The sequence below is a fragment of the Chiloscyllium plagiosum genome, unplaced genomic scaffold (genome assembly GCF_037043375.1).
Source record: "Chiloscyllium plagiosum isolate Xiang-an unplaced genomic scaffold, Cpla_swu_hap1 HiC_scaffold_21, whole genome shotgun sequence".
NCBI lineage: Eukaryota > Metazoa > Chordata > Chondrichthyes > Orectolobiformes > Hemiscylliidae > Chiloscyllium > Chiloscyllium plagiosum.
The window spans coordinates 15,645,939-15,673,479 of record NW_028270159.1 but is presented as its reverse complement, the minus strand read 5'-3'; the positions used below and the strand labels follow the sequence as shown (position 1 = coordinate 15,673,479).

Below are 27,541 nucleotides of genomic sequence, written 5' to 3'. Positions count from 1 at the left end.
CACACATCGTTTACTGTATCCGCTGCACCCAATGTGGTCTCCTCTACATTTGGGAGACAGGCCGCCTACTTGCGGAACGTTTCAGGGAACACCTCTGGGACACCCCCACCAACCAACCCAACCGCCCCGTGGCTGAACACTTTAACTCCCCCTCCCACACCGCCAAGGACATGCAGGTCCTTGGCCTCCTCCATCGCCAGACCCTGGCCACACAACGGCTGGAGGAAGAGCGCCTTATCTTCTGCCTAGGAACCCTCCAACCACACAGGATGAATGTAGATTTCTCCAGCTTCCTCATTTCCCCTCCCCCCATCTTATCTCAGTCCCAACCCCCGGATTCAGCACCGCCCTCTTAACCTGCAATCTTCTTCCCGACCTCTCCGCCCCCACCCCCTCTCCGGCCTATCACCCTCACCCTCACCTCCTTCCACCTATCGTATTCCCAGCGCCCCTCCCCAAACTCCCTACCCCCTACCTTTTATCTCAGCCCACTTGGCACACCAGCCTCATTCCTGAAGAAGGGCTTATGCCCGAAATGTCGATTCTCCTGCTCCCCAAATGCTGCCTGGCCTGCTGTATTTTTGCAGCACCACATTTTTCAACTCTGGTCTCCAGAATCTGCAGTCCTCACTTTCTCCACCTTCAACATATTGTCCAGCTATCACCATTGTTAACAGCTAACCTGAGAATGCAACTTTTTAAAACAAGGTTTTGTGATTTACACATGAAAGAAGTGAAACTATCATGGTATTCAAACAAATGAAAGACTTAACAGACAATCAATTTTTCAATGTATAATTTCAGTTACCTCACACTGTAAATTTTTGCTATAAATTCTGTGTTAGGATTGAGCCCTTCGCTATCACCTGATGAAGGAGTGACGCTCCGAAAGCTAGTGTGCTTCCAATTAAACCTGTTGGACTATAACCTGGTATTGTGTGATTTTTAACTTTGTACACCCTAGTCCAACACCGGCATCTCCAAATCGTAAGAAATGTAAGCTTTGTTAAAATGATGGCACACAGTCCCTTTAAAAGGTCTCCATGACCAATGCACCTGTTGAGAGTGGATTCATAACCTGCCCTCATCCCATGTCGATTAAAACTGGAAATAGGTGAATTTAAGGAGGACTGGATTCTTCTTTGAAATTTTAAACATGTTTAAATAATTTATTTTGTTTTCTCTCTTTCCTTTCTGTCTTTCTATCTCTAACAATATAACTCAAATATACCTTTTTCAGATCACACAATCTCCCCCACCCTAACCTCAAACCTGTTATTTAACCCAGTGTTTTAGATTTCAGAATTAGCCAAATTGTTTAGGTCTTTCAAAACATCTGTATTGAGCCAAATAGCCTCAATTTCTTCCTCTCAGTTCCCAAGTGTTTTCACACAGGTATAAGTATTGTAAGGCAATTGGGTCCCCATGGAATTTGTTTGCTGACTGGAACTGGAATTTATAGCACTTGGGTTACTATTGCACATTCTAAGCTGCCTTATTTTTGGATTTCTTACTGGTGCAATAGTGTTGCTTGTCCTGGCTTAATATAGAAACATAGAAGCATGCCATTCGGCCCTTCAAGCCTTCTCTACCATTCGGTATGATTATCACTGATCTTTCAACTCACTACCCTGTTCCTACTTCCTTCCTCTGCCTTTTCATTCTTTTAGCCCTAACTACTATTTGAAACAATGTAATATTTTTGCCCTCGACTACTTTCTGTGGCAGAGAATTCCACAGCCTCAGCACTCTCTTGGTGAAGAAATTTCTCCTCATTTTACTCCTAAATGGCCGACCCTACATCCTTAGACTGTAACCCCTGATTCTAGACTCCCCAGTCATCAGGAACATCCTTCCTGCATTTACATTGCTTGGTCCTGTTAGAATGTTTTAGGTTTCTGTAATGACTCTGATGTTCTAACTAATCTGGTCTCTCTTCATATGTCAGTCCTGCCACCCCGGGAATCAGTTTGCCACTCCTTCCAAGTCTAGAACATTCTTTCTCAGATAAGGAGACCAAAATGACACAAAATACTCCAGGTGTGATGTCACCAAGGTGTTGTACAATTGCTGGAAGACATTCCTGCTCCTGTTCTCAAATTCTCTCACTTTGAAGGGAAACATACCATTTGCCACCTTCGCTGTCTGCTGCACCTGCTTCTTACTTTCAGTGACTGAATACAAGGATACCCAGGCCTTGTTGCACTTTTCTTATCAGTCACCAGTCAGATAATAATCCACCTCCCTGTTTTGCTCTCAAAGTGGATAATCTCTCTTTTATCTATGTTATACTTCATCTGCCACACATTTTCCCAATAAATTTGTCCAGTTTATCTGTATACACTCTGCGTCCTCCTCACAGCTCACCCTCCCTCCAGGCTTTGTGTTGCCTGCAAACTTGGAGATGTCACATTTAGTTCCCTCATCTAAATTATTAATGCATGTTGTGAATAACTGGGATCCGAGCAGTGATCCCTGTGTACCGCATCAATGATGCAAATCCATTTGTTTCTACCCTTGGTTTACGTCAGCCAACAAGTTCTCTAGCCATCTTAGTACACTACCATGAAACCCACGTGCATTACCTTTACGTGCTAATCTCTTATTTGGAATTTATTAAAAACCTTATGGATATCCAACTACATCATATCCACTAGTTCCTTCTTTATCAATTCTACGAGTTATATTCTTGAAAAATTCTGACAGATTTGTCAAACAAGACATTACCTTTCGAAAATCCATGATGGATACTGTCCAATCCTGTCACTCTTTTCCAAATGATCTGCTGTTAAATGTTTGTTTGCTACCAATGTCATGCTAAACAGTCTTTAATTCCCTGTTTTTCTCTACTTTTTTTAAATAGTGAGGTTGCGTTAGCTGCACTCCAATCCATAGGAACTTTTCCAGAGTCAATAGAATGTAGAAAGATAACCATCAATGCATCCATTATTTGTAGGGCCAATTCCTTAAGTACTCTGGAATGTAAATTATTGGGCCTGGGATTTATTGGCCTTTAATTCCATCAATTTCCCCAAAACCATTTCTCTGCTAATACTGATTTCATAACGTTCCTCCTCTCAGTAGATCCCATGTTTCTCAACATTTCATGGATATTATTTGTGTACATTTTGTGAAGATAGAACCAATCTGCTTGTTCCCTCACTATAACATTTTTGTTTCTGATTGTAAGGATCCAACATTGATCTTATCTAATCTTTTATTCTTCACATTTCTAGAAGCTTTTACAATCAGTTTGTACATTCCCTGCAAGTTTCATATTCTACTTTATGCCTATTAATCAATCTTTTTGACCTCTTTTGGTGGGAATTGTTTAGATTTCAACCTTCAGGTCTGTTTTGTTTTGGTCATTTTGTATGTTGCCTCCTTGGATCTAATACTATGCCTAATTTCCCATATTCGCTACAGTCAGGCTATCTTACCTATTTTATTTTTGTCAGACAGAAATGAACAATTGTGGCAGTTCATCCACTTGCCCTTTAAATGTTTATCATTGCCTATCCATGGTCATCCCTTGAAGTAACATTCTCCAGTGTATCATCACCAGCTCACACCCCATCCATCATAGTTTGCTTTATTGAGATTCAGGACCCTAGTCTCAGAATTCGCCCCATCACCCTCCATCTTAAGGAAGAATTCCATCATATTATGGACACTCTTCTCAGGAGGCCTCGCACAGGTAAATTGCCAATTTCTTTCTCATGACACAATATCCAGTTCTCTAGCTGCTTCCCCAATGTAATGATCTAAAAAACCATGCCATGCACACTCCAGGAATTCCTCCTGTACAGTGTTTTTGCTGATTTGATTTGCCCAATCTGTACATAGGACAAATAATAATTACTCGTAATTATAACTATCTATATTGCTTGTGTTTCTAGTTCCCTGTTTAATGGCTTCCCAACATTGTCACTACAGTTTGAGGGTTAATATACAATCCCCACTACTATTTTCTGGCCCTTGGTGTTTCTAAACTCATCAAATATAGAATCTACTTCACCAGAGCTAATATCATTCCTCACTGTTGCATCGATGTTCTCTTTAAACAACAATGCTACTCAACCTCTTTTTTTTGTCTGTCCTTCCTAAAAACTGGATACCCTCAAGCTAGAATTCCTGGAATGTGTGAATGACATTCAGTTCCTTCTCTGAACCCTGCAGCCACATGTCAACTGATCCCAATTATATCATTCCAGTTTATGTCTATTTGCATATTGCCAATGCACCGTGTGTTGAGACGCACAACCTTGAGGCTGGTCTTTTAACATTCTTAGTCACAGAATCCTGACAGTGTGGGAACAGGTCATTCAGCCCATCCAATCCATACTGACTCATCTGGGAGGAAACCAGAGAACCTGGAGGAAACCATGCAGACATGGGTGAATGTGCAAATTCCACATGGATAATCGTCCAAGGGTGGAATGAATCTTGGATCTCTGGTGCTGTGAGGCAGCAGTGCCATCCTCTGAGCCACTGTGCCATCCCTTAGTCTTGCTCACATTATTTTGCTTTGTGGCCCCTTTTGATTCTTGCCTTTGAATTCTTTGCTGATCACTTTTCTTATTTCCCATTGTCTTTTTATTATTGCTTCTATTTTGCTCTTTTTTGTGGCCATAAAAGCTTCTCTTTCCTTCTCTATTTTCATAAAACAAACGAGCAGGACTTACACAGTTAATGTTGTTGAATAGAGAGACCTATGGGTACATAGTCTTTGAAAGTTGTGTCACAGGTAGACAGGGTGTCTAAGAAGGTGTTGAGCATGCTTGCCTTCATTGCTCAGACGGCTGAGTCTAGAAATTGGGACATTTTGCTGCGGTTGTAAAGGATGTTGGTGAGGCCAGCTTTGGAGTATTATGTACAGTTCTGGCCCCACTGCTATGGATGGATATTGTTAAGTTAGAGAATGTTCAGTAAAGATTTACAAGGATGTTGCTGGGACTGCAGGGTTTCAGTTACAAGGAGAGGCTGGATAAGCTGAGACTTTTTTCACTGGAGTATAGTAGGCATTTGAGGGGCTTATGGAGGTTTATAAAATCATGAGGTAAGGTGAATAGCAAAGGTCGTTTTCTTAAAGTGGGTGATTTCAAAGCTGGGGAGTATATTTTTAAGATGAGAGGAGAAAATTTAAAGGGGAGTTGAGGGGCAACATTTTCACGCAAAGGTTCATATGTGGAATAATTGCCAAATGAAGTGGTAGCTGCAGTTACAGTTACAACATTTAAAAGACATTTGGACAGGTACATCAGTAGGAAAGCTTGAGAGGGATGTGGGCCAAATGCAAGCAAGTGGGACTTGTTGAGTTTGGAAAACTTGATCTGCATGGATTAGTTGGACCAAAGGGTCTGTTTCCGTGTTGTATGCCTCTGTGATTGAATCCCCTATTACGATAGCCTTCCTATGCTTATTCCTCCTTTCTTGTGCAGCATAGCCAACTGTGGTGCAACAAGTTTTGTTGTTACTTTCGCTCCTAACTGTATCCACTAATTGTGAGGAAAGCTAATGGCATGCTTTCCTTCATAGTGAGAGGATTTGAGTTTCGGAGTAAGGATGTCTTGTTGCAGTTACCCAGGGCTACATCTTGAGTATTGTGTACAGTTTTGGTCTCCTAGTCTGAAGGAGGACATTCTTGCTATTGAGGGAGTCCAGCGAAGACTCACCAGACTGATTGCCGGGATGGCAGGACTGACATATGAAGAAAAGTTGGTTTGAATTCACTGAAATTTAGAAGAATGAGGGTGGATCTCATAGGAACACACAAATTCCTGATGGGACTGGACAGGCTAGATGTGGAGAGAAAAGTCCAGAACAAGACGTCACAATCCGAGAATAAGGGGTAAGCCATTCAGGACTGAGATGAGGAAGAATTTCTTCACTCAGAATTGTGAACTTGTAGAATTCTCTCCCACAAGAAGCTGTTGGAGCCACTTCATTAGCCATATTAAAGAGGGAGCTAGATGTGGCCCTTGAGGCTAAAGGGATCGAGGGGAATGGGGAAAGGATGAAAATGGGATACTGCGATTGCATGATCAGCCATGATCCTATTGAATGGTGATGCAGGCTCGAAAGGCTGAATTGCCCATTCCTGCACCTATTTTCTATCTTTCTGTATTTCAGAGGAATATATCTGTTTGCAGAGGAATATCCACAGGGGATTTCTGCAGTGTCTGTCTAGTCCTCTTGCTCTGCCTGCTGGTCATCCATTCCCTCCTGCCTGTGGAGTCTTAACCTGCACATTGATCACCTTTATATGCTGTTCACGGTCCTCTGAGCCTCAGATGCTGCAGTGTCCCCAGACACTGCTTTGGCTTTGAAACTTGGACTTCCAGGAACTATAGATTTCCTGCACATGTTCTGATCCCTGCCACTGGAATTGTGCCCGTCTTCTCTCTTTTAAAACTGCACCTTAAATTAAAATAATATGAATTACTCTAGTGTCCTCATCCTCTGGGCTGCTGCACTATTGCCCTTATGAACTATAAACCCAAAATGAAGACCTTACGAATTATAAATGATCAAAATTGGACAAATTAACCCGACCTTATTCATCCACTAATCTGCTTTCAGCTCTACGTATAAGTTCTGTGAGACTGACATTAGAATCTATTTTAATTAACTCATTCTGTGAAGCTCCTTAAAACCACTCAAGTGTAAATGTCTACATCTTTGCTTTCCAAGAGGTTTTACCCATTAAATAGAATCCTTGATCAAGAAGATGGGATTGAGAGCTTAATAGGACTTTAAAAATTATGACCTTTTAATTTACTTCTGAGCTTGTGTCTTTTAAGTTGCTTTACAGGATAGAGAGCTCCAAGGTATAATAAAAATGAAAAAAAGGTTGTTCTGGTGAAAATGTATCTCTATGTGTTGGATAACAGAATTTATCAGGTTAAGGTTCATTATTGTGTTTATCATTCCTACTTTGTCTGACATGTTAAACCTTTTTTAATCTTGCCTCACTCAAAAATATGCAATCACAATTGAATCTTTGGAGGCATCAACCTTGCAATATCACATTCAAGTAATTATCCTTGACAATTGAGTCTCAAAAACGAATGTCAGCAGTGTACTCAGCCATGAACTTTGCTCATTTTCTAACTAATGCTTACTTGTGTTGTCTTCAGTTGGGGACTATTAGATGATGATCGGGAGCAGGAACCTTAGCTGATCTTATTTCTACTTAGCCCTCAGATCCTGCTGTCTGTTCTAGTAACCTACAGTACCTACCCAACTGAAATCAACTAGTCCCCATTGAACTGAGTTAACATTTAGAGTGATGAGTTTTGAAGAAGACAACTATAGAACTGTAAACTGGGCAATTCATTCAACAGTTGGCACCGTAACTCTAGTTTCTAATGTTTTGAATCAAGATCCCATACATCAGAGGTTAACATTTTTAGATTATTAGTTTTAAAGAATCCTATGACACAGTTCTTTGCTATTCCTGTGGTACCCCATTTTGAGTTCCACTAGTTAATTTGTGATAAATAGCATTTAAATGAAGAATGCATTCTGTTAGGTTTGCCTGTCATATTGCTGTACTTTAAATGCAAATTTTGCTTCTCTGTGTTCCAGATTGTGTGTTACATTTATTTTACGCGGATCATAGCAATTCTGATCAAAATCATTGTGCCTTTCCAGTGGAAATGGCTGTATCAGGTGAGTACATTCACCATTTATTTATCTTGCTGTAGTCTATTATAGTGAAAAAGTAAAGATAAATCAGTCATGGGGTTCAAATTTAATTACAATGAAGAAAATTAATTAGTTTAGTAACGCTGTCCAGTATTTCCATTAAGTCAAGACAGAAGGGAAGGGTGGAAAAAGTGGTAATATCATATTGCATTTTACTGACCTTTTGGAAGATGATTACAGCATGTTTGGCCAATCTTTACCCATCTAGAAAGAACCTAAAAAGCAGATATGGTAACATGCAATTCTTTATTCAGTGATCTCAAACCTTCTTGGATTTGCTTGTCTATCCATTCCATTTATTGAGTGCTCTGTGTGATACACACATTGCTGATGCCTGTGTTAGATTGGATTTTTACTCGTTTGAATCCTATTTTCTCATTTTTTATTGAGATTTACATCTTCCATAAATAAAACAAAGAATTGTGGGTATTGGCAATATTAAAAAACATAAAATCAAAATTTGCTACAAAAACTCAACAGATCTGGCAGCAGTTGTGGAGGGAAAACAGAATTAAGTCCCATGGTCCTACTTCTGAAGTAACTTCAGTTAACTGTTTTCTCCCACAGGCCCTGCTGACTCTCCAAGAATTTCTGTTTTGTTTGTTTTACTTTTTCCATACTATGTAGTTATATGATTCGTTTTTCTTCCTAACTCAGACCCTAACTCGGAGATCTTTACACTGTCTACAGGTTTTCCCCTGTGTTTTGTTGACTAAATTGGATAGGGTATTCAGGGTGTCTGACTAGAGAATATCAATTTTGAGTTATTTTTTAATCAACCTGTCCAGAGTTGTTACTACACATTTTCTGGAGCAGGTGGGATGCAAAACTGAGCCTTCTGGCTCAGAGGCAAGAATAATATCACTGTACCACAAGAGGTCCCTACTGTCAGTTTTGATTGTGTTATGGTTATATCATTCAACCTTCTATTGGCTCAGTTGATTAGTTGCTGGGCACGTTGAGTCCATAAAGATTCTGAGATATTTTTCACTGTCTTCATTGGCTATTATGATATTATTTCATGAAGTACACTTCTTACCCAGTTTGTCACCCTGGCTGATGACTTTACAGTTGCCTGTTCTAAAATTAATTTGCCAATTTGTATAACTTGTCAACTCATTCTGTAATTTCTGGGCTGTATTTCCTGGTGGTCCAAAACAATGGTTCTGAAGGGGTTCAAGTCCCACCTGCTCCAGAGGTGTTTAATAATAATTCTGAACGTGTTGATCGGGCAATGTTGAAGATGGTATAAAAACTGTTACATGACATTGTTTGGAGTAAATATTCAGTAACACGCCATTGCAACTGGAATACATTTCTATTATAGGAACATATTTTGCATATGAAACTAATTTTATGTGTTTGTGCAATTCGATTAGCTTAGAAATCAGCCCTTAAGTAATGACTTTCTGTATCACCAATTTTGCAGGATCTACCCATTTTTCTGAAAGCAGTGTCTTTCTGAATTTACTTAAATTTATTTCTGTGATTCGTTTAATTATAAAATTAGCTTTCCCATATAATTGATATTACTGACAGGGACAAAGCCACATATTCTGTTTTATGAGTTTGTTAGAAACTATAGTGCACCTTCAGAGGGGAAAAATCCCTTTTCTTTCATGGCACTGTCATATTTCCTGAGGTTGGAGATTACTGGATAATGGAAGTGCAAGTCATTATTGTCATGTTCATTCTTTGAATCTCTATTGTGTATCTCTGATATGGCATTGTGCCATTCTTCTAGCTGTCCAATTTCCCGTTAATGAAATAACTTCCTTTGTTTGACTCTTCTTTTAGAAGAATGAGGTGTTTTCTGCAATTGTCTTGCCAAATCTCATAATTTGGGACTGGTGTTTTCCACCCTTTTTAGATTAAGAGGTTAGGCAAACTAGTTCCAGGCCTCTGCTGAGATAATTGTGATAGAGGCAGCTCAAAGAAACCCAAGAGCATCACAAAATGTATGATTGAACTTCAGTAAAAGCCCTGACCAAAAGATGATTCTTAATCTTGTAGCGTAGAGGGAACAACATTGGAGGAGAAGAAAGATGTCTGCATCTGGCATCAGTTTGTGATGAGGTCTTCTTTGGGTAAATACGCTTCCATCAACTCTTCTAATAATAGTCCACAGGGCTTGCAAGTGTTATGTCTCTTTATTGACTCAAGAGACATGGACATTGCTGGTTGGCCAGTTTTTATTGCCTGTTCTGATTTGTCCCCGAGTATGCGGTGATGAACTGCCTTCTTGAACCGTAATCCAAGTCCTGTAGATAGACCCACAGTGCTCTTAAGGAGGGAATTCAAGATTTGACACACACACTGAAGGAGCAGCAATATATTTCCAACTCCAGGATAGTGATAGGCTTGGAGGGGATCTTGCAGGTGGTGGTGTTTCAATGTATCTACTGTCCTTAGATGGTAGCGGTCATGGGTTTTGAAAGTTCTGTCTGTGGACCTTGGCGAATATCTGCAGTGCATTTGGTAGATAGTGCATACTTCTGTTGTTGTGCATTGGTGCTTGTGGATGTAGTTGCTTGTGGATGTAGTGCCAATCAAGTGGCTGCTTTGACCTGGATGTGTCAAGCTTCTTGTGCTGTTGCAGCTGCACTGATCTAGGCAAGCACGTGTATTCCATCACACTCCTGACTTGTGTCGTATAGGTGGTTAACAGGCTTTGGATGTAAGTTACTCATTTCTGAATTTCCTAACATCTGACATGATCTTGTAGCCACTCTATTAATATGTTTGAGTCCAGTTGAGTTTCTCGTCAGTGGTAACTCCCAGGATGTTGGTCGGGGATTCACTGATGGTAATACCTTCAATGTAAGGGGCTAGTAGTTAAATTGTCTCATGTTGGAGATGGTCATTGCGTGGCATTTGTGTGGCATGAATGTTACTTGCCATTTGTCAGCCCAAGCCTGGATATCGTCCAGATCTTGTTGTATTTGAACATGGACAATTTCAGTACCTAAGGAGTCATGAATGGTGATGAACATTGTGCAATCATTGGCGAACATCACCACTTCTGACGTTATGGTGTCATTGATGAAGCAGCTGAAAATGCTGAGGAGCTCCTGCAGACATGTCCTGAAACTGAGATAACTGACCTTCAACAATACAACCGTATACATATGAAGTAATAACCACAAATAAATCTATAAGATATAGGAGGAAATTAGGCCATTTGGCCCATCAAGACTGCCCCATCACTCTTTGACAAGAGACACATACTTATATAACAAGAAGACCACTTTTGGAATATAGTGTGCAATTCTGATCTTCCTATCGGAAGGATGTTGTGAAACTTGAAAGGGTTCAGAAAAGATTCACAAGGATGGTGCAAGAGTTGGAGGATTTGAGCTACAGGGAGAGGCTGAATAGCCTGGGGTTCTTTTTCCTGGATCGTCGGAGGATGAGGGGTGACTTTATGGAGGTTTATACAATCATGAGGGGCATGGATAGGGTAAGTAGACATGGTCATTTCCCTGGGAGTGAAGTAGTCCAGCATTGGAGGCCATAGGTTTAGGGTGAGAGGGGAAAGATTTAAAAGGGTCCTAAGGGGCAATGTTTTCACGCAGAGGATGGTGCGTGTTTGGAATGAGCTGCCAGAGGAAGTGGTGGAGGCTGGTACAATTACAACATTTAAAACGCATCTGGTTAGGCACATGAATAGGAATGGTTTAGAAAGGTATGGGCCATGTGCTGGCCAATGGAGCTAGATTAGGTTGAGATATCTGGTCAGTGTGGATGGGTTGGTCTGAAGGGTCTGTTTCTCTCCTGTACATCTCTGTGACTCTACAGTAAAATAACAACTTATATTAGCTTAAGGCTAGTTAACTATATTAACACTAAGTAATATTGTTTTCTTCCAAGAGATTGTCACTAATTCTTTGGAATTCCCTTCTTTAAAACACAGGGGGTGGACAGTTTTTAAAGTATTTTTTAAGGTAGATAGATTCTTGAATACCAAGGGGTTGAAAGATAATTGGGGATTATACGGAATGAGGAATACAGCTGAGATTAAAATTAGATCGACCACAACCTTATTGAATGATGGAGCAAGCTTGAAAGCCAAGTGGCCTTTTCCCTTCCTTGTTCATATGATCATATCTATGCTATACATTTGTAGATTTAACTAATAACCAGAGCATACTAGCTCATCCCAGAGACCATCAGTAAGTGAGTTCTTCCAAAGCGCGCTCTTTACTCCTCAAGGTCAACTGCTTTTTCTGGCAGATTTAAGGCAAACACTAATCGAGTTGGTCAGTGCCACTTACTTTATATTGCATGTTCTTTATTATCAAGGGACTTAAGTTTTTGGAAAAAGAAAGCATTTTTGGCAAATGAATTTCATTCAGTATTAATTCTCCCTTTTGTGTTTTGAAACCCTTTGAAAAAAATTGTTGAACTAAAAATCCATAGCATTGTTTTCTGATCAGGATTCTATAAATTTTAGTTCCTAGATGAACTTGCCACGCTTGTGTTCTTCTGTTTGACGGGATATAAGTTTCGACCAGCTTCAGACAATCCCTACCTTCAACTACCTCAGAATGAGGAAGATGTAGAGATGGATGAAGTGTAAGTACTTTCAGCTCAAAGTTTATTTTGGACTAAAACGTGTTCATGAGCTTTCAGAAATCTATAACAACATTTTTATGATTTGACACAATGATCCCAATTTGATTGTGATCAACCAATGATTTATTATTAGGTGCTAATTTCCACTTCTAGAGTTACAACTTGAAACTGGTGGTTATTGTTTGTCAGTTGGGTGTGGTGCAGGTATCATTGGTAACACGAACATGCAACACAGTTCACCTGTGTGAATTCTGTGTCACACAAAATGAAATGGAATTTTACAAATTAATGCCAAATTCCTTTTTCTCTTTGAGGAGTGCTAAAGAAGGGTGAACTCCCAGCAGAAAATAACCACTTCAGGCAAAGCAAGATAGCCAATATAAAAATATGCTGTTAAAGAGGTCACTTTGCAGAGGGAGGGAGTAGGCAAGCTGCACAGTGAAAATCAAAAAATCAATGTTTTCTAAAATCTTTGAGAGTCTGCTAAAACTGTGGAAAAAGTTTCATGTTTTAAAAGCAAACCTGGAAGAAGACACAGGTGTATAGCTGCACATCAGTATTGTGTGTATCACTCTCAATTAAACACACAATCACTATAAAACTTGAAACCTCAGTAAAAATCACACAGTAAAGAAGATTGTTAACCTTGAAGCTGTGGAGGTGAACAACAGCTGGGAAGAGGAAAGAAAGTAAGAGACATTGCAGATCTTGTAAAGAGAAATGTTGGAAACCATCTAATTTTTTTTTAAATATCACGGGATGCACTTGTTTGATTTTTTTTCATTTTGGCAAGAATGAATTTCACTTAGTATAAATTTTCTGAGGAAACTGACAGGTTGAGTGTGAGGTCCCCAATTCATGTCATTTATAGATATTATAAGATTACCAAATGGAGCAGGTTTGATGCACTATCTAACATTGTATTCAATATCTAACAGTCTTGGTGCGAATGACTTGCCTTGCTATTCATATTGCTTAAACCATTCAATTTTTATGCATACTTTCAGTGTTTTCACTTTATTTTAGCTTAAGTTTCTTTGTTCATAGTTCATCTCTTTACACTCAAACTCATTTATATTATTTTTTCTCAATGCATGTACATAACTTCTTAAAGTGCATTGTTTACGGTTGTGTATTATATGTTAATTGTATTCTAACAAGTGCATTGTAAAATCTTAAACTAAGCCCTATTGATTTATTTCTACATTGTTCTGCTTGTCTGTCCAATTTTCATTTTAATTGCTGTTAGCATTTTGGAGGGTTGAAGCTACTGTTGGCCCTGATGCTTTTTGGTTGCTTCTAAAGGATTCCTGCTCTGCGCATTGTAAACTTAGCTTACTTATTTCACCAAAATGTATTCATCGGTTCTCAATTTAATTTGTCCTTTTTTTTCAACTTCACAACTGATTTAAATTAGTTTGCTCTTGTCATTCTAGCATTATGTTGCTGATTTGACAGGCTTTGGATTGACTTCTACACCTCAGTCATATAATATAAAATAGAAATAACCAACCTTACATTTCTCCATCCAGCAGCTGTTTCTTATCTGTTGCTATACCTTTGTCAAATCTATTGCATTTCTTTAGCCATGACCTATCCTTGATTCTCATGATTTTGCTTTTATCAGAAATCTCGATGGGGCTTTTCTATGTCTAAATATGCTGCATGCTTATAATCTGAAATAAGGTAATGAAATTGAAGAAACAAGACTTTGCCTTCTTAGTTGATGTTTCATATGGAGCTGTTTCTGTAGTGATACTCTTCCAGTCAATGCCATTACAAGCATTTTGTTAGTCTATCTATATTTTTTTGGGTTTTGTTTCTGATTATACACAACCCTCCTCTTTTTAACGTGATTTCATCCCAATCCTGTGAAGCTTCAGTATTTGTAAGTTGTTTCTTGAAATTATTCACAACTCTGAATCCCTGTTGATTTTAAATGGAAAAGGAAGGAGTATTGTTTACCCTAAAATATTTTTTAAATGGGACTAGGGCAGATATAGTTTGTTGAATAAGATGTCAGTCCGCACAGTTTAAGGAAACATAACCTTTGCCTGAGTGCTTGAGGGTTCTGGATGTTCAAGTGTCTTACACCTATAATGAATCCAGCTGATGTTATTACCAGACAAATCAAATCACGTACAGGAATCTGGCTTGATAGATTGTGCTTTGATTTGTTTTGAATGGAGTGGTTTCTTATGAACCATAACTATGCAGTGCTGCATATTTTTCTTTACCAATAAAACAAAGTTATCAACAAAATAAATTAATACGTCGGTAGTGGGCAAGTTGTTGGAGGGAATCCTGAGGGACAAGATGTACATGTATTTGGAAAGGCAAGGACTGATTCGGGATAGTCAACATGTCTTTGTGCATGGGAAATCATGTCTCACAAACTTGATTGAGTTTTTTGAAGAAGTAACAAAGAAGATTGATGAGGGCAGAGCGTTAGATGTGATCTATATGGACTTCAGTAAGGTGTTCGACAAGTTTCCCCATGGGAGACTGGTTAGCAAGGTTATGTCTCACGGAATACAGGGAGAACTAGCCATTTGGATACAGAACTGGCTCAAAGGTAGAAGACAGAGGATGGTGGTGGAGGGTTGTTTTTCAGACTGGAGGCCTGTGACCAGTGGAGTGCCACAAGAATCGGTGCTGGGTCCACTACTTTTTGTCATTTACATAAGTGATTTGGATGTGAGCATAAGAGGTACAGTGGACAGCGAAGAAGGTTACCTCAGATTACAACAGGATCTGGACCAGATGGGCCAATGGGCTGAGAAGTGGCAGGTGGAGTTTAATTGAGATAAATGTGAGGTGCTGCATTTTGGGAAAGCAAATCTTAGCAGGACTTATACACTTAATGGTAAGGCCTAGAGAGTGTTGCTGAACAAAGAGACCTTGAAGGGCAGGTTCATAGCTCCTTGAAAGTGTAGTAGCAGATAGATAGTGAAGAAGGCGTTTGATATGCTTTCTTTTATTTGTCAGAATATTGGGTACAGGAGTTAGGAGGTCATGTTGCGGCTGTACAGGACATTGGTTAGGCCACTGTTGGAATATTGCGTGCAATTCTGGTCTCCTTCCTATTGGAAAGATGTCGTGAAACTTGAAAGGGTTCAGAAAAGATTTACAAGGATGTTGCCAGGGTTTGAGCTAGAGGGAGAGGCTGTACTGGCTGGGGCTGTTTTCACTGGAGCATCGGAAGCTGAAGGGTGACCTTATGGAGGTTTATAAAATCATGAGCGGCATGGATAGGATAAATAGTCAAAGTCTTTTCCCTGGGGTGGGCGAGTCCAGAACTAGAGGGCATAGGTTTAGGGTAAGAGGGGAAAGATATAAAAGAGACCTAAGGGGCAACTGTTTCATGCAGAGGGTGGTACAGTATGGAATGAGCTGCCAGAGGATGTGGTGGAGGCTGGTACAATTGCAACATTTAAGAGGCATTTGGATGGGTATATGAATAGGAAGGGTTTGGAGGGATATGGGCCGGGTGCTGGCAGGTGGGGCTAGATTGGGTTGGGATATCTGGTTGGCATGGACGGGTTGGACTGTTCCATGCTGTACATCTCTGACTCTATAAAATAGAATTAAACAACCCATCTACTAACAATTCAAAGATTTTTAGACATACAGTAAAAGTATATTCACAGAACACACTTTTTAAATTGTGAAGAAACAAAACAACATTTGTATAGTACTGAAAGCATACCCCTGCTACAGCAGTCAAAAATGCATTCATACAATACTCATGCCAGAGTCACTGTATCTAATATCACAGCAGGTTTAAGTCAGTTGTGACTTCCACTTTTAGACTGTCATTGCAGATAGCTTCTTCCTCGATTATGTACTTATTTAAATGTACTCATCTTTGAGTTGTCTCTTCAGGGTTTTATCCCAACACTTCTAGTCTGAGACTAACACAACTCCTCAGTTTAAGGTTTATAATTCACTATATATATATCCTTTCCTTCTCAAGTGCACAGGTTGGCACAACCACCTTATCCCAAGGATTTCACATGGCTGCTTCATTCCAAGTGAAATGAAAACAGAAAGTGCTGGAAAACCCTTTTTCAGCTACGGACATTTCCCTTAAGCTTTAAAAAAAAGTATATACTTGGGTAATGGTCGAATTTTATTGACAATTTTTGAATGTTAAATTTATGGGGTCGACTAATACATGTATATTACTGTTGAGGGGCTGAGATTCATGCTGTACCATTAGCAGAAGCCCAATTGATCTCTAAACGGATAAGGAAGATAAACGACTTATGATAATTCTGAAAACATGGAGTGGAACACAACAGCCAGTGGACTGGAAGACAGAGAGCGGAGCATAACAACTGGCAAACTGGAAAGCTGAAGTGGAACGTGACGGCTGGTACACTGACTCATAAACATTGATCTGTTCTCTGTGAAGAGCTCGGGTCGATTTTTACATGAGATATATGGAAAATTTCAGGTTATTTGGCCATAAATATGGGATTGACTTTTACATGAGATCGACTATTACTCGAGTAGTTACGGTAAAATCTAGAACACACTAACAAACCTTATATTTAACTTGCTGGAGCACAAAACAATATAAAATGAAACCCCATTTTTGTTGCAGAAAATCACTTCACTAGAAAGCCAAGCTTCAAGAAATGTCTTAAAAAAAAATTATTGTGGCTACAGAATAACATAGAAATGAATTACTAATTTCAGACTCTCAGCCCACTAGTTACTAACAAAAAAATGGAAATCCGAAGTTACAACAAATAATGTCAAAAATATAATCAAAATCCCCCAGTTTACATCAAATACAAAAATGAGACAGTGCATGTATACTGTAGTGAGTTAACAGTACACAAAGAATGGTACTTCAACCTGATATCTTGGGTACTTCTGTGAATCTGCATCTCTTTCTCTCTCTAAGGCAACTCATTAAAAGGAATTTTAAACTGTTCAGATTTTAAAACAAAAATGCTTTTTGTGATGATGACTTTATATATATTTTTAATATTTATATTTAAGTTTGTGTTAGTGACGTATGTGTTTTCTGTGTGTCACAAGTAAATAATTAACTTTGTAGGTATTTCTGAAGCCCTGCTGATTACTTTTAAAACTGTTTGAGGTGTCTACCTTGGCATCGAATAAGCTTTTGTTTATCTGAGGATGTTTTACGATTTGGCAAAGTAGACGTGTGCTTTAAGATCTGTTAGAAATATCTGGATTTCGGTTGTTTCCCTTAAACTTAAAACCATTTAGCTTCATGGGAGAGACATTTCTTTTAGTTTTATTTTGTTTTGGGCAGTTCTGTGAAGTCCTTGGATTTAACAGTTGAATAAGACAACACTTCTCAGAAGTGGAGAATTTAGTAAAGTTAGATTACGTCAGAGTAAATAGTGGTAAGTCTCAACCCTGATGTATTGGGATAAAACCCTGAAGAGGGTACTTGAAATTGAGTACATTTAAGCTCAGGTGTTTCGTCTAGTCGTTGTTACATGAAGCTATCAATGTATTAGGAAAATTTTTTTTGGTGTGTACTATACATGGGGATGGATTTGTTTTGGAATTTTTAAGGGGAAATTTGGGATTAATGGGAGTATACTTTTACTTCTGTTGAAAAATATTCTAATGTGTGTTTACTTTAGACAAATGTAAGTTGTTGCATTTTGGCAGTGCTTATACAGTTGAAGGGCAGGACTGGTACAGTTAATGACGTTGGTGAGGCCTCTTCTGGAGTATTGTGTGTACAGTTCTGGTCGTCTTGTTATAACAAGGATATTATTAAACTGGAGAGGGCTCCGAAGAGATTTACCAGGATGTTGCCGGGAATGGAGAGTTTTAGTTATAAGGTGAGGCTGGATAGGCTCGGACTTTTTTCATTGGCGCATAGGAGGTTGAGAGATTATGAAATAACGAGAGATATAGATAAGGTCAATGGCAGGTGCCTTTTTCACAGCGCAAGGGTAGGGGGTGTATTTTTTAAGGTGAGAGAAGAAAGATTTTAAAAAGATATGAAGGGCAATTAGTTTTACACCAACCTTCCAAAGAGTAACCCACCCAGACCCATTTCCCTCTGGCTAATGCACCTAACACTACGAGCAATTTAGTGTGGCCAATTCACCTAACCTGCACATTTTTGGACTGTGGGAGGAAACTGGATCACCCGGAGGAAACCCACGCAGACACGGGGAAAATGTGCAAACTCCACACAGACAATTGCCTGAGGCGGGAATTGAATCCGGGTCCCTGGTTCTGTGAGGCAGCAGTGCTAACCACTGAGCCACTGTGCCACCCAATATAAAGCACATGAGAAAGAAATATTTGGAGGGATACGGGCCACGTGCAGCAGGTGGGACTAGTTTAGTTTGGGGTTATGGTTGACATGGGTTGGTTGGACTGAAGGTTATGTTTCCATAATTTATGACTGTATGATTTTATGATAGATCCATGGAGAGTGTTACCAAACAATGAGACCTATGGGTGCACATGCATTGTTCCTTGAAAATGGAGTCACAACTAGAGAGGGTGGTGAAAACAGCATTTGGCATGTTTGCCTTCATTGGTCAGAATATTTAGACAATAGGTGCAGGAGTAGGCCATTCAGCCCTTCGAGCCTGCACCGCCATTCAATATGATCATGGCTGATCATTCCTAATCAGTATCCTCTTCCTGCCTTATCTCCATAACCCTTGATTCCACCATCTTTGAGAGCTCTATCCAACTCTTTCTTAAATTAATCCAGAGACTGGGCCTCCACTGCCCTCTGGGGCAGAGCATTCCACACAGGCACCACTCTCTGGGTGAAGAGGTTTCTCCTCATCTCTGTCCTAAATGGTCGATCCTGTATTTTTAAGCTGTGTACTCTGGTTGGGCACTCACCCATCAGCGGAAACATGTTTCCTGCTGCCAGTGTCCAATCCTTTCATAATTTTATATGTCTCAATCAGATCCCCTCTCAGTCTTCTAAACCCAAGAGTATACAAGCCCAGTCGCTTCAGTCTTTCAGTGTAAGGTAATCCTGCCATTCCAGGAATTGACCTTGTGAATCTACGCTGCACTCCCTCAATAGCCAGAATGTCTTTCCTCAAATTTGGAGACCAGAATTGCACACAGTACTCCAGGTGTGGTCTCACCAGGGTCCTGTACAGCTGCAGAAGAACCTCTTTGCTTCTATACTCAATTCCTCTCGTTATGAAGGCCAGCATGCTATTAGCCTTCTTCACTATCTGCTGTACCTGCATGCTTGCCTTCATTGACTGGTGTACAAGAACACCCAGATCTCTCTGTACTGCCCCTTTACCTAAATTGATTCCATTGAGGTAGTAGTCTGCCTTCCTGTTCTTGCTACCAAAGTGGATAACCATACATTTATCCACACTAAACTGCATCAGCCATGCATCTGTCCACTCACCTAACTTGTCCAGGTCACCCTGTAATCTCCTAACATCCTCATCACATTTCACCCTGCCACCCAGCTTTGTATCATCAGCAAATTTGCTAATGTTATTGCTAATACCATCTTCTATATCATTAACATATATTGTAAAAAGCTCCGGTCCCAGCACGGATCCCTGCGGTACCCCACTGGTCACTGCCTGCCATTCTGAAATGGAGCCGTTTATCACTACCCTTTGTTTCCTATCAGCCAACTAATTTTCAATCCAATCTAGTACCATGCGCCCTAATTTTGCTCACTAACCTCCTATGTGGGACTTTATCAAAAGCTTTCTGAAAGTCCAGGTACACTACATCTACTGGATCTCTCTCGTCCATCTTCAGAGTTACATCCTCAAAAAAGTCCAGAAGATTAGTCAAGCATGATTTCCCCTTCATAAATCCATGCTGACTCTGTCCTATCCTGTTACTACTTTCCAGATGTGCCATAATTTCATCCTTTATAATAGACTCCAGCATCTTTCCCACCACTGAGGTCAGATTAACTGGTCTATAATTTCCTGTTTTCTCTCTCCCACCTTTCTTAAAAAGTGGTATAACATTAGCCACCCTCCAATCCTCAGGAACCGACCCCGAATCTATCGAACTCTGGAAAATAATCACCAACGCATCCACGATTTCCCGAGCCACCTCCTTCAGTACCCTGGGATGCAGACCATCAGGCCCCGGAGACTTATCAACCTTCAGACCTAACAGTCTCTCCAACACCAATTCCTGGCAAATATAAATTCCCTTAAGTTCAGGTCCTTCAGCCACTGTTACCTCAGGGAGATTGCTTGTGTCTTCCCCAGTGAACACAGATCTGAAGTACCCATTTAATTCTTTTGCCATTTCTTTGTTCCCCGTAATATATTCCCCTGTTTCTGTCTTCAAGGGCCCAATTTTAGTCCTAACCATTTTTTTGCCTTGCACATACATAAAAAAGCTTTTACTATCCTCCTTTATATTATTGGCCAGTTTACCTTCGTACCTCATTTTTTCTCTGCGTATTTCCTTCTTAGTAATCCTCTGTTGCTCTTTAAAAGCTTCCCAGTCCTCCGTTTTACCACTTATCTTTGCTATGTTATACTTTTTCTCTTTTAACTTTATATTTTTCTTAACTTCCCTCGTCAGCCACGGCCGCCCATGCCTCCTCCTGGGATCTTTCTTCCTTTTGGAATGAACTGATCCTGCAACTTCTGCATTATACACAGAAATATCCGCCATTGTTCCTCCACGGTCATCCCTGTTAAGGTATTGCACCATTGAACTTTGGCCAGCTCCTCCCTCATAGCTCCATAGTTCCCTTTATTCAACAGAAGTACTGTCACTTCCGACTGTACCCTTTCCCTCTCAAATTGCAGATTGAAGCTTAATGTATTATGGTCACTACTTCCCAATGGCTCCTTCACTTCGAGGTCTCTGACCAATTCTGGTTCGTTACACAATACCAGATCCAGAATTGCCTTCTCCCTGGTCGGCTCCAGCACCAGCTGCTCTAAGAACCCATCTCTGAGGCACTCCACAAAGTCTCTTTCTTGAGGTCCAATACCATCCTGATTCTCCCAGTCTACCTACATGTTAAAATCCCCCATAACAACTGTAGGACTTGGAACATCATGTTGCAGTGGTACAGACACTGGTGAGGCCACGTTTAGAATACTACATTAAATTTTGGTCCCCCTTGTATAGGAATGATGTTGTTAAACTTCAGCACGTGCAGAAAAGATTTACAAAGATGTTGCCAGGACTGTAGAGTATGAGTTATAGGGAACGGCAGAATAGATTGGGACTTTTGTCATTGGAACGTAGGAGGTTGAGAAGTGATGCTTTATAAAATCATGAGGGGCATGGATATGGTGAATAACCAAGGTCTTTTTCCTAGGATGGGCGAGTCCAAAATTAGAGGACATAGGTTTAAAATGAGATGGGAATGATTTAAAAGGAACTGAGGGTGAACGTTTTTACGCAGAAGATGTTGCATGTATGGAACGAGCTGCCAGCGGAAGTGGTGGAGGCTAGTAAAATTACAACTGTTAAAAGACATCTGGATAGGTATATGAATAGCAACGGCTTAGAGGGATCTGGGTCAAGTGCTGGCAAACAGGACTAGGTCAGATTGGAATGTCTGGTCAGCATGGATGAGTTGGACCAAAGGGTCTCTTTCTGTGCTGTATGACTTTATGTCATAAGTAAATATTATTTATTTTGTCATATCTTGATTTTATTTTGATAAACTCTTGTTTTATTGTTGAAATGAAATCTGCAGCATTGTATGCTTATGAGAGATCACTTCATTAAAACCAAAATAAATTATGATCTCTTAAGCCAGGTTTCTGTCACAATCTGACTTGACTGATATTAATATCAGTGGGATCTTAACACTGTTGACATGTCAGCTGCAGTTGTTGTTCTGTCATTGCTTCATTTCATATTAAGTGCACTGATGGATTTGTGATGTCAGCACTGATTGTGGTGCCGTGTCAACTTTGGATGGGTAGGTAAACATTGCACGAAGTGCAATGAATTAATTGTGCAATTAATTGTACAATATTTCTCTGCTAATGTGTAAGTAGGAGATAGAAGTTGCCCTGACATGATTTTCTATGATGGGGGTAGAAGCTTTGTACACCTCAATATGTTAATTTTAATGAAGTAATTTGGTTAATATAATTGTCTCTCTTATTGAGCGAAACAGAAATGTCAAACATTCATCTGAGTTGCAGTTATTTGCTGGAGTGTAAATCGTCTTCAATCTGCCTGTTGTGCAAATCTTTGATGTAAATGGTTTTAATGCTCATGCTGTTACATTCCCTGATTTAAAAACAGAATTGCTGAACAAACACAACAGGTCTGATCGGATCTGAAAGAGGAAAAGCAAGTTTAAAATTATGATTCATTTTCTAGCTTTAATTTGGAAAAGCAGTATTTTCAGCTTTGCTTTTTAATCCAGCCTGGTTACATGCTATTTAATTTTCTATGAATGATTCTTCTCTTGTCTCCTAAGCAGTGCAGCAATTGATCCTCTCTGGGTCAGAAAGGCTAAACAGTCTGCTGCCAGAATTGTGACAATGCTGCTGTGGATTAAGCACTAGGATGAACTTGATCAAACTTAAAATCTGCTGTGGCTGTAAACCTCAGTCACTGAGAGACTTTGCTGAACCATAGAAAGGTTACAGCATAAAGAAGCTATTCTGCCCATCGTTTCTGCACTGGCTGAATAAACCAGACATCTAGTTTCATGTCACTTTCCATCACCTGGCCTGAAACCTCACAGGTTATAGCGCATCAGATACCGTTCCAAGTTCTTTTGAAATTAGTTCAGGGTTCTGCCTCAACTACCAAACTAGGTAACCAATTCCAGTCATCCACTGCCCTCTGCTCTGGGTGAACAATGTTTTCCTCCAGTTCCTACAAATTCTTCAATCATCACCTTAAATCTGTGCCCCTGGTAATTGATCTCTCCACTAGGGTAAATAGGTGTTTCCTATCCACTCTATTCAAGCTCCTCATCATTTTGTATTCTTCATTAAATCACCCATCAATCTCCTTTTGTTCTGAGGGAAACAACTTACTGATCTTTACTCAAAGCTGCAACTTTAAAGCCCTGGTAACAGTCTTATAAATCTCCTCTGATATCTTTTGAGAGCAATTATGTTCTACTCGTAATGTGATGCCCAGAACTGGAAGTAGAATCGATTTGCCATTTTTCCATCCACTCAGTCAAACCATTGATGTCACCCTGCTGTCAAAAGTCATCCTCTTCGCTGTCAGCCACCTCACCAATTTTTGTCATCTGCAAATTTTCAACCATGTCTCCCACTTTGTCTATGAGGGTGTGGCATATTTTCCTCCATTCCTTTTGGAAACTTAGGAAAATGCTAAAAATTTCTGAGATGTACCCAAGCTTATTGTATCTGGACCAATCTGTAGTAACCAAGTCTTTTGGACTCACCAGTCTTCAAAAACAAAAGTAGGAAACTATTTTTGACATTGGAGGATCCCGTAGGTTTTAAACATCAGTTTGAATTTATATCACACTTTGAATATAGTAAAACATCTCAAGGCCTTTACATAAGCATAAAATGGTAGAACAAAATATGAAATCAAGCTAGTAGTAGAGATAGTTGTACAGATGACCAAAAGCTTGGACCTGAGCCAACAATTGCCCAAGGCTAAAGAACTGTGGGCAGGCTAAACCGCCTAATTGCAAAGCTTTCATTGTAACCTCAGGAATTGTTGGTCAATGTAATTAGCTATGTCATGAACCAGTTGGTGTCTCGTCCTGCAGGCAGGCCGTGAGCAGGCCTGATTAAAGTTGGCCTAAGGTATGTTTGCGATATTGGATCAGGGAGGGTTTGGAAAGCTTATACAAGGAGGTGTACACAGGTGACTTTTGAGAGCAAGAATATCAACAGGAAGCTAGAGTATCACCTTCAGAGGTAAGACCACATAAACCTGGCAAGCAAACATAATATCCAGCTCATTGTTTTTGGTTCCCATCACAAACTCTGTTCTGCACCTGCTAAGTGAATGAATCAGACTGTTCACAACCTTGTTCCTGTATTTGGCTCCAAGCTGTAATTTAAGTCACATAACTGCTCCAACACCAAGACTGCCTTCTTTTTGTAATATCACCTGAATCAGCTCTGCCACAGCTCATCTGTAAAGATGGAGTTCTACATTGCACTCTTCGCATTTAACAGTTTGTGTCACCTGCAAACCTTGAAACTGTCTCCTGAACAGCAAAATCTAGATCATAATATATATCAAGCAGTAGTAAGGGCTCCAATACCTGTGAAATTCCACTACACCTGCATTGTTCCTTGAAAATGGAGTCACAACTAGACAGGTTGGTTCTTTATGGCTGTGGGACTGGCTTTCAATGGGCGAGTCGGCTTCCAATATACTTTCCTTCCAGGGGCAAGCCATCTGCACTGCCTCTGTGTCCTTCCACTAAATGGCTTTGGTCTTAATGTTTAGTTGAAGACAGTTTCTGTTCATTCTGCACTGGATTTCAGAAGCAGTGTGACAAATCAGAGACAGCAATGTATGATCTTCATTTAATTGAGCATCCCCATATTCTATTTTGTTGAGGTAACATTGATTGTTGAGGCACAGTGGTAATGTCCCTACCTCTGACTGGGAGGCTTGGCTTGGCAAGTCCCATCTGCTGCAGACATGTAAAATAACATCCATGAACATAGTTTATTAGAACTATCTAGCATTCATTGTGAAGAAATAATAGACTATTTGAAAGAAAATAAATTCATAGCAGCTGCTCAGTGTCTATGAGAGCAACTAGGTCATTGTTTGAATTGTGTCTTGTCAACAGGAATGGCACTTGAAAAAATTTCTCTTTGTCTCTGAACACTTGTGTTTCTAGCATTTCTTTTTTCTTTTATGCTGTAGTAGCAAGTATGATTTCTGTCTCATTATCTGTATTTTGTCCAAAGAGTTTTTCACAAAATAATTCACAGATTGTAAAAACAATACTCATCAGAGTTGCAGTTTCTGATATTGCCATCTGCTCGTCTTGAGGATGTCTTGTTTGCTCTGTTTTTCTATATGAACCAGCTTAATTACAAATCATAATTCTACACAAGCTATTATTTTGCTTCAGCAAAATGAGCAACCCATTTAGCAAATCTTACTTAAGGAAACAAAAAACAAGTTTTCTTTTTGTTCAAGAAATCTTTGAAGAGGAATGATAGTTGTTCAATGTTTAATGTTGCCTTGTAATCAACTTGTAATTTATCAAAGGATTTTGAGATTAAAAAGGGAATTGCCAAGTAATTTGGATACTGTACTGAATACACCTTGTTCAGAGTAAAAGAGAACTTTTCTCCTAAGGATGAAAAATTTAGGAATAATTTATTCTAATAACAGACATACTTAAAGCAACGATATAACACAGTTTGAGACTCGGTTTCATTCCTCCTTGAAGGATATATGGGAAATGTCAGAATGACATTCAAAGAATTTGAAACTCAGATGAACAGTCTAGAACACAATGCCACGAATATTAATAGAACTGTGAGAAATGAGAATTTTTCATCAATAATAGAGGACTTCTAGAAGGTGTTTGATACCGTGCCACACAAGAGCCTTATCCAGAAAGTTGTAGAATAAAATGGACAGTAGCATCGTGGCTGAGTGATAGGAAATATAGAGTGGTGGGAATTAGATATTTTTCAGGCTGAAGGGAAGTTCGTAGTGGAATTTCACAGGTATTGGAGCCCTTACTTCTGCTTGATATATATTAATGATCTAGATTTTGCTGTTCAGGAGACCGTTTCAAGGTTTGCAGGTGACACAAACTGTACAATGCGAAGAGTGCAATGTAGAACTCCATGAGATCATAGACAAGTTGGTGGCCGGTTGGATAGGTGGTAAATAGGGCTCAACGCAGAGAAGCATGAAGTGATACATTTTGGTGGGAAGAATGTTGAAAGACAATGTATTTGGGGGTACATTTTAAAGGAGATACAGACACGGAGGGACCTGGATGAATATGTGCACAGATCACTGAAGGTGGCAGAACAGATTGAGAGAGCAAATAATAAAGCAACAGTACTCTCTGCTTTATTAATAGGAGGATATCACGTTAGAGCAAAGAAGTGTTGCTTAATGTGTATAAGACATTTGTTAGACTTTGTGAAGTATTATGTACAGTTATTGGACCCATATGAAAAGGATATGAGCGTGTAGGAGAGAATGCAGAAAAAATATCAATTATGAGTATAGATTAAAGAAGTTGAAATTCTTCTTGAAGAGAAGGTGGCCAAAAGAATATGTGGTTTCCAAAATGATGACATTGGATAGAATAGATAGGCAAAAAAAACTGTACCTGCTTGAACCAGAGGGCACATATTTACACTGATTTACAAAAGAAACAACTGTGAGGTGAGAAAACTCTCTCTCTCTCTTTCGTGCAGCAAGTACTTAGGATCTGGATCACATTGCCTGGGTGTGTGTGGAGGCATGTTCAATTGAAACATTCCATTAGATCATAAGACATAGGAGCAGAAATTAGGACATCGAGTCTGCACCGCCATTCAATCATGGCTGATAAGCTTCTCAACCCCATTCTCCTACTTTCTCCCCACAACCCTTGATCCTCTTGATACTCAAAACCTATCTATCTCAGTCTTAAACATGCTCAGTGAGCTGGCTGCATAGCCTTCTGTGGCAATGAATTCCATAGATATAAAAGAGAGTATTGAAGAAAAAGTATTGAGAATATTGGATGATTATTTGCATGAAAATAAGGTGCAAGGGAATGGAGAAAAAAAGATTGGCAGATGGTAATGATGCTTATTTGAGGAGCCTGTGCAGACACGAAGGGCTGAATTGTGTCTTTCTGCATCGTATCACTTCTGTGATTACTGTGAATTTCATTATGAATAAACCTGTTGAATCAGCAAACTGATGTTTTGAGCTCCATGCTAATTTGTGTTCTCCTTCTAATAGTCCCAAATCCAATTAGATGTGGGGTGTTATTTGTCTCTGACCACACCTCTGACCCCACTTTGTATATCTTGGGAGTCAGACGTACATGTCAAAACAGGAAGAGACATCATAGTTCAAAAAGCAGTTAATTGTAACAAGGGGGGACAAATGAATGAGAGATGGGCTGAGAAAGTCAGTTTATGCACTTAAAGGTACCATAAATCAATTAGTGTGTGTTGCTCAAAACTCAGATTTTCTTTATAATTTCCTTCAAGGCATTTCTGATGGAATTACTTTATCAAAGTTCAGCTGAACTAAAGAACAATTTTCATGCTGTGATCCCATAACATGTAGGAACTAGATTGAGAATCCTATACTTCAT

General features: G+C 39.6%; 1 protein-coding gene across 2 annotated transcripts in view; it reads left to right on the top strand.

Moving 5' to 3' along the window:
• The window catches only part of LOC122564924 (protein GPR107-like), a 108,103-nt gene that overhangs the window by 58,453 nt on the left and 22,109 nt on the right, over positions 1–27,541 (top strand). For both annotated transcript variants that reach the window (XM_087998313.1, XM_087998312.1), the window contains exons 16-17: positions 7,591–7,674; positions 12,164–12,285. In XM_087998313.1, the coding sequence (XP_087854439.1) occupies positions 7,591–7,674; positions 12,164–12,285 (206 nt within the window). The remainder of the gene's footprint in view (positions 1–7,590; positions 7,675–12,163; positions 12,286–27,541) is intronic.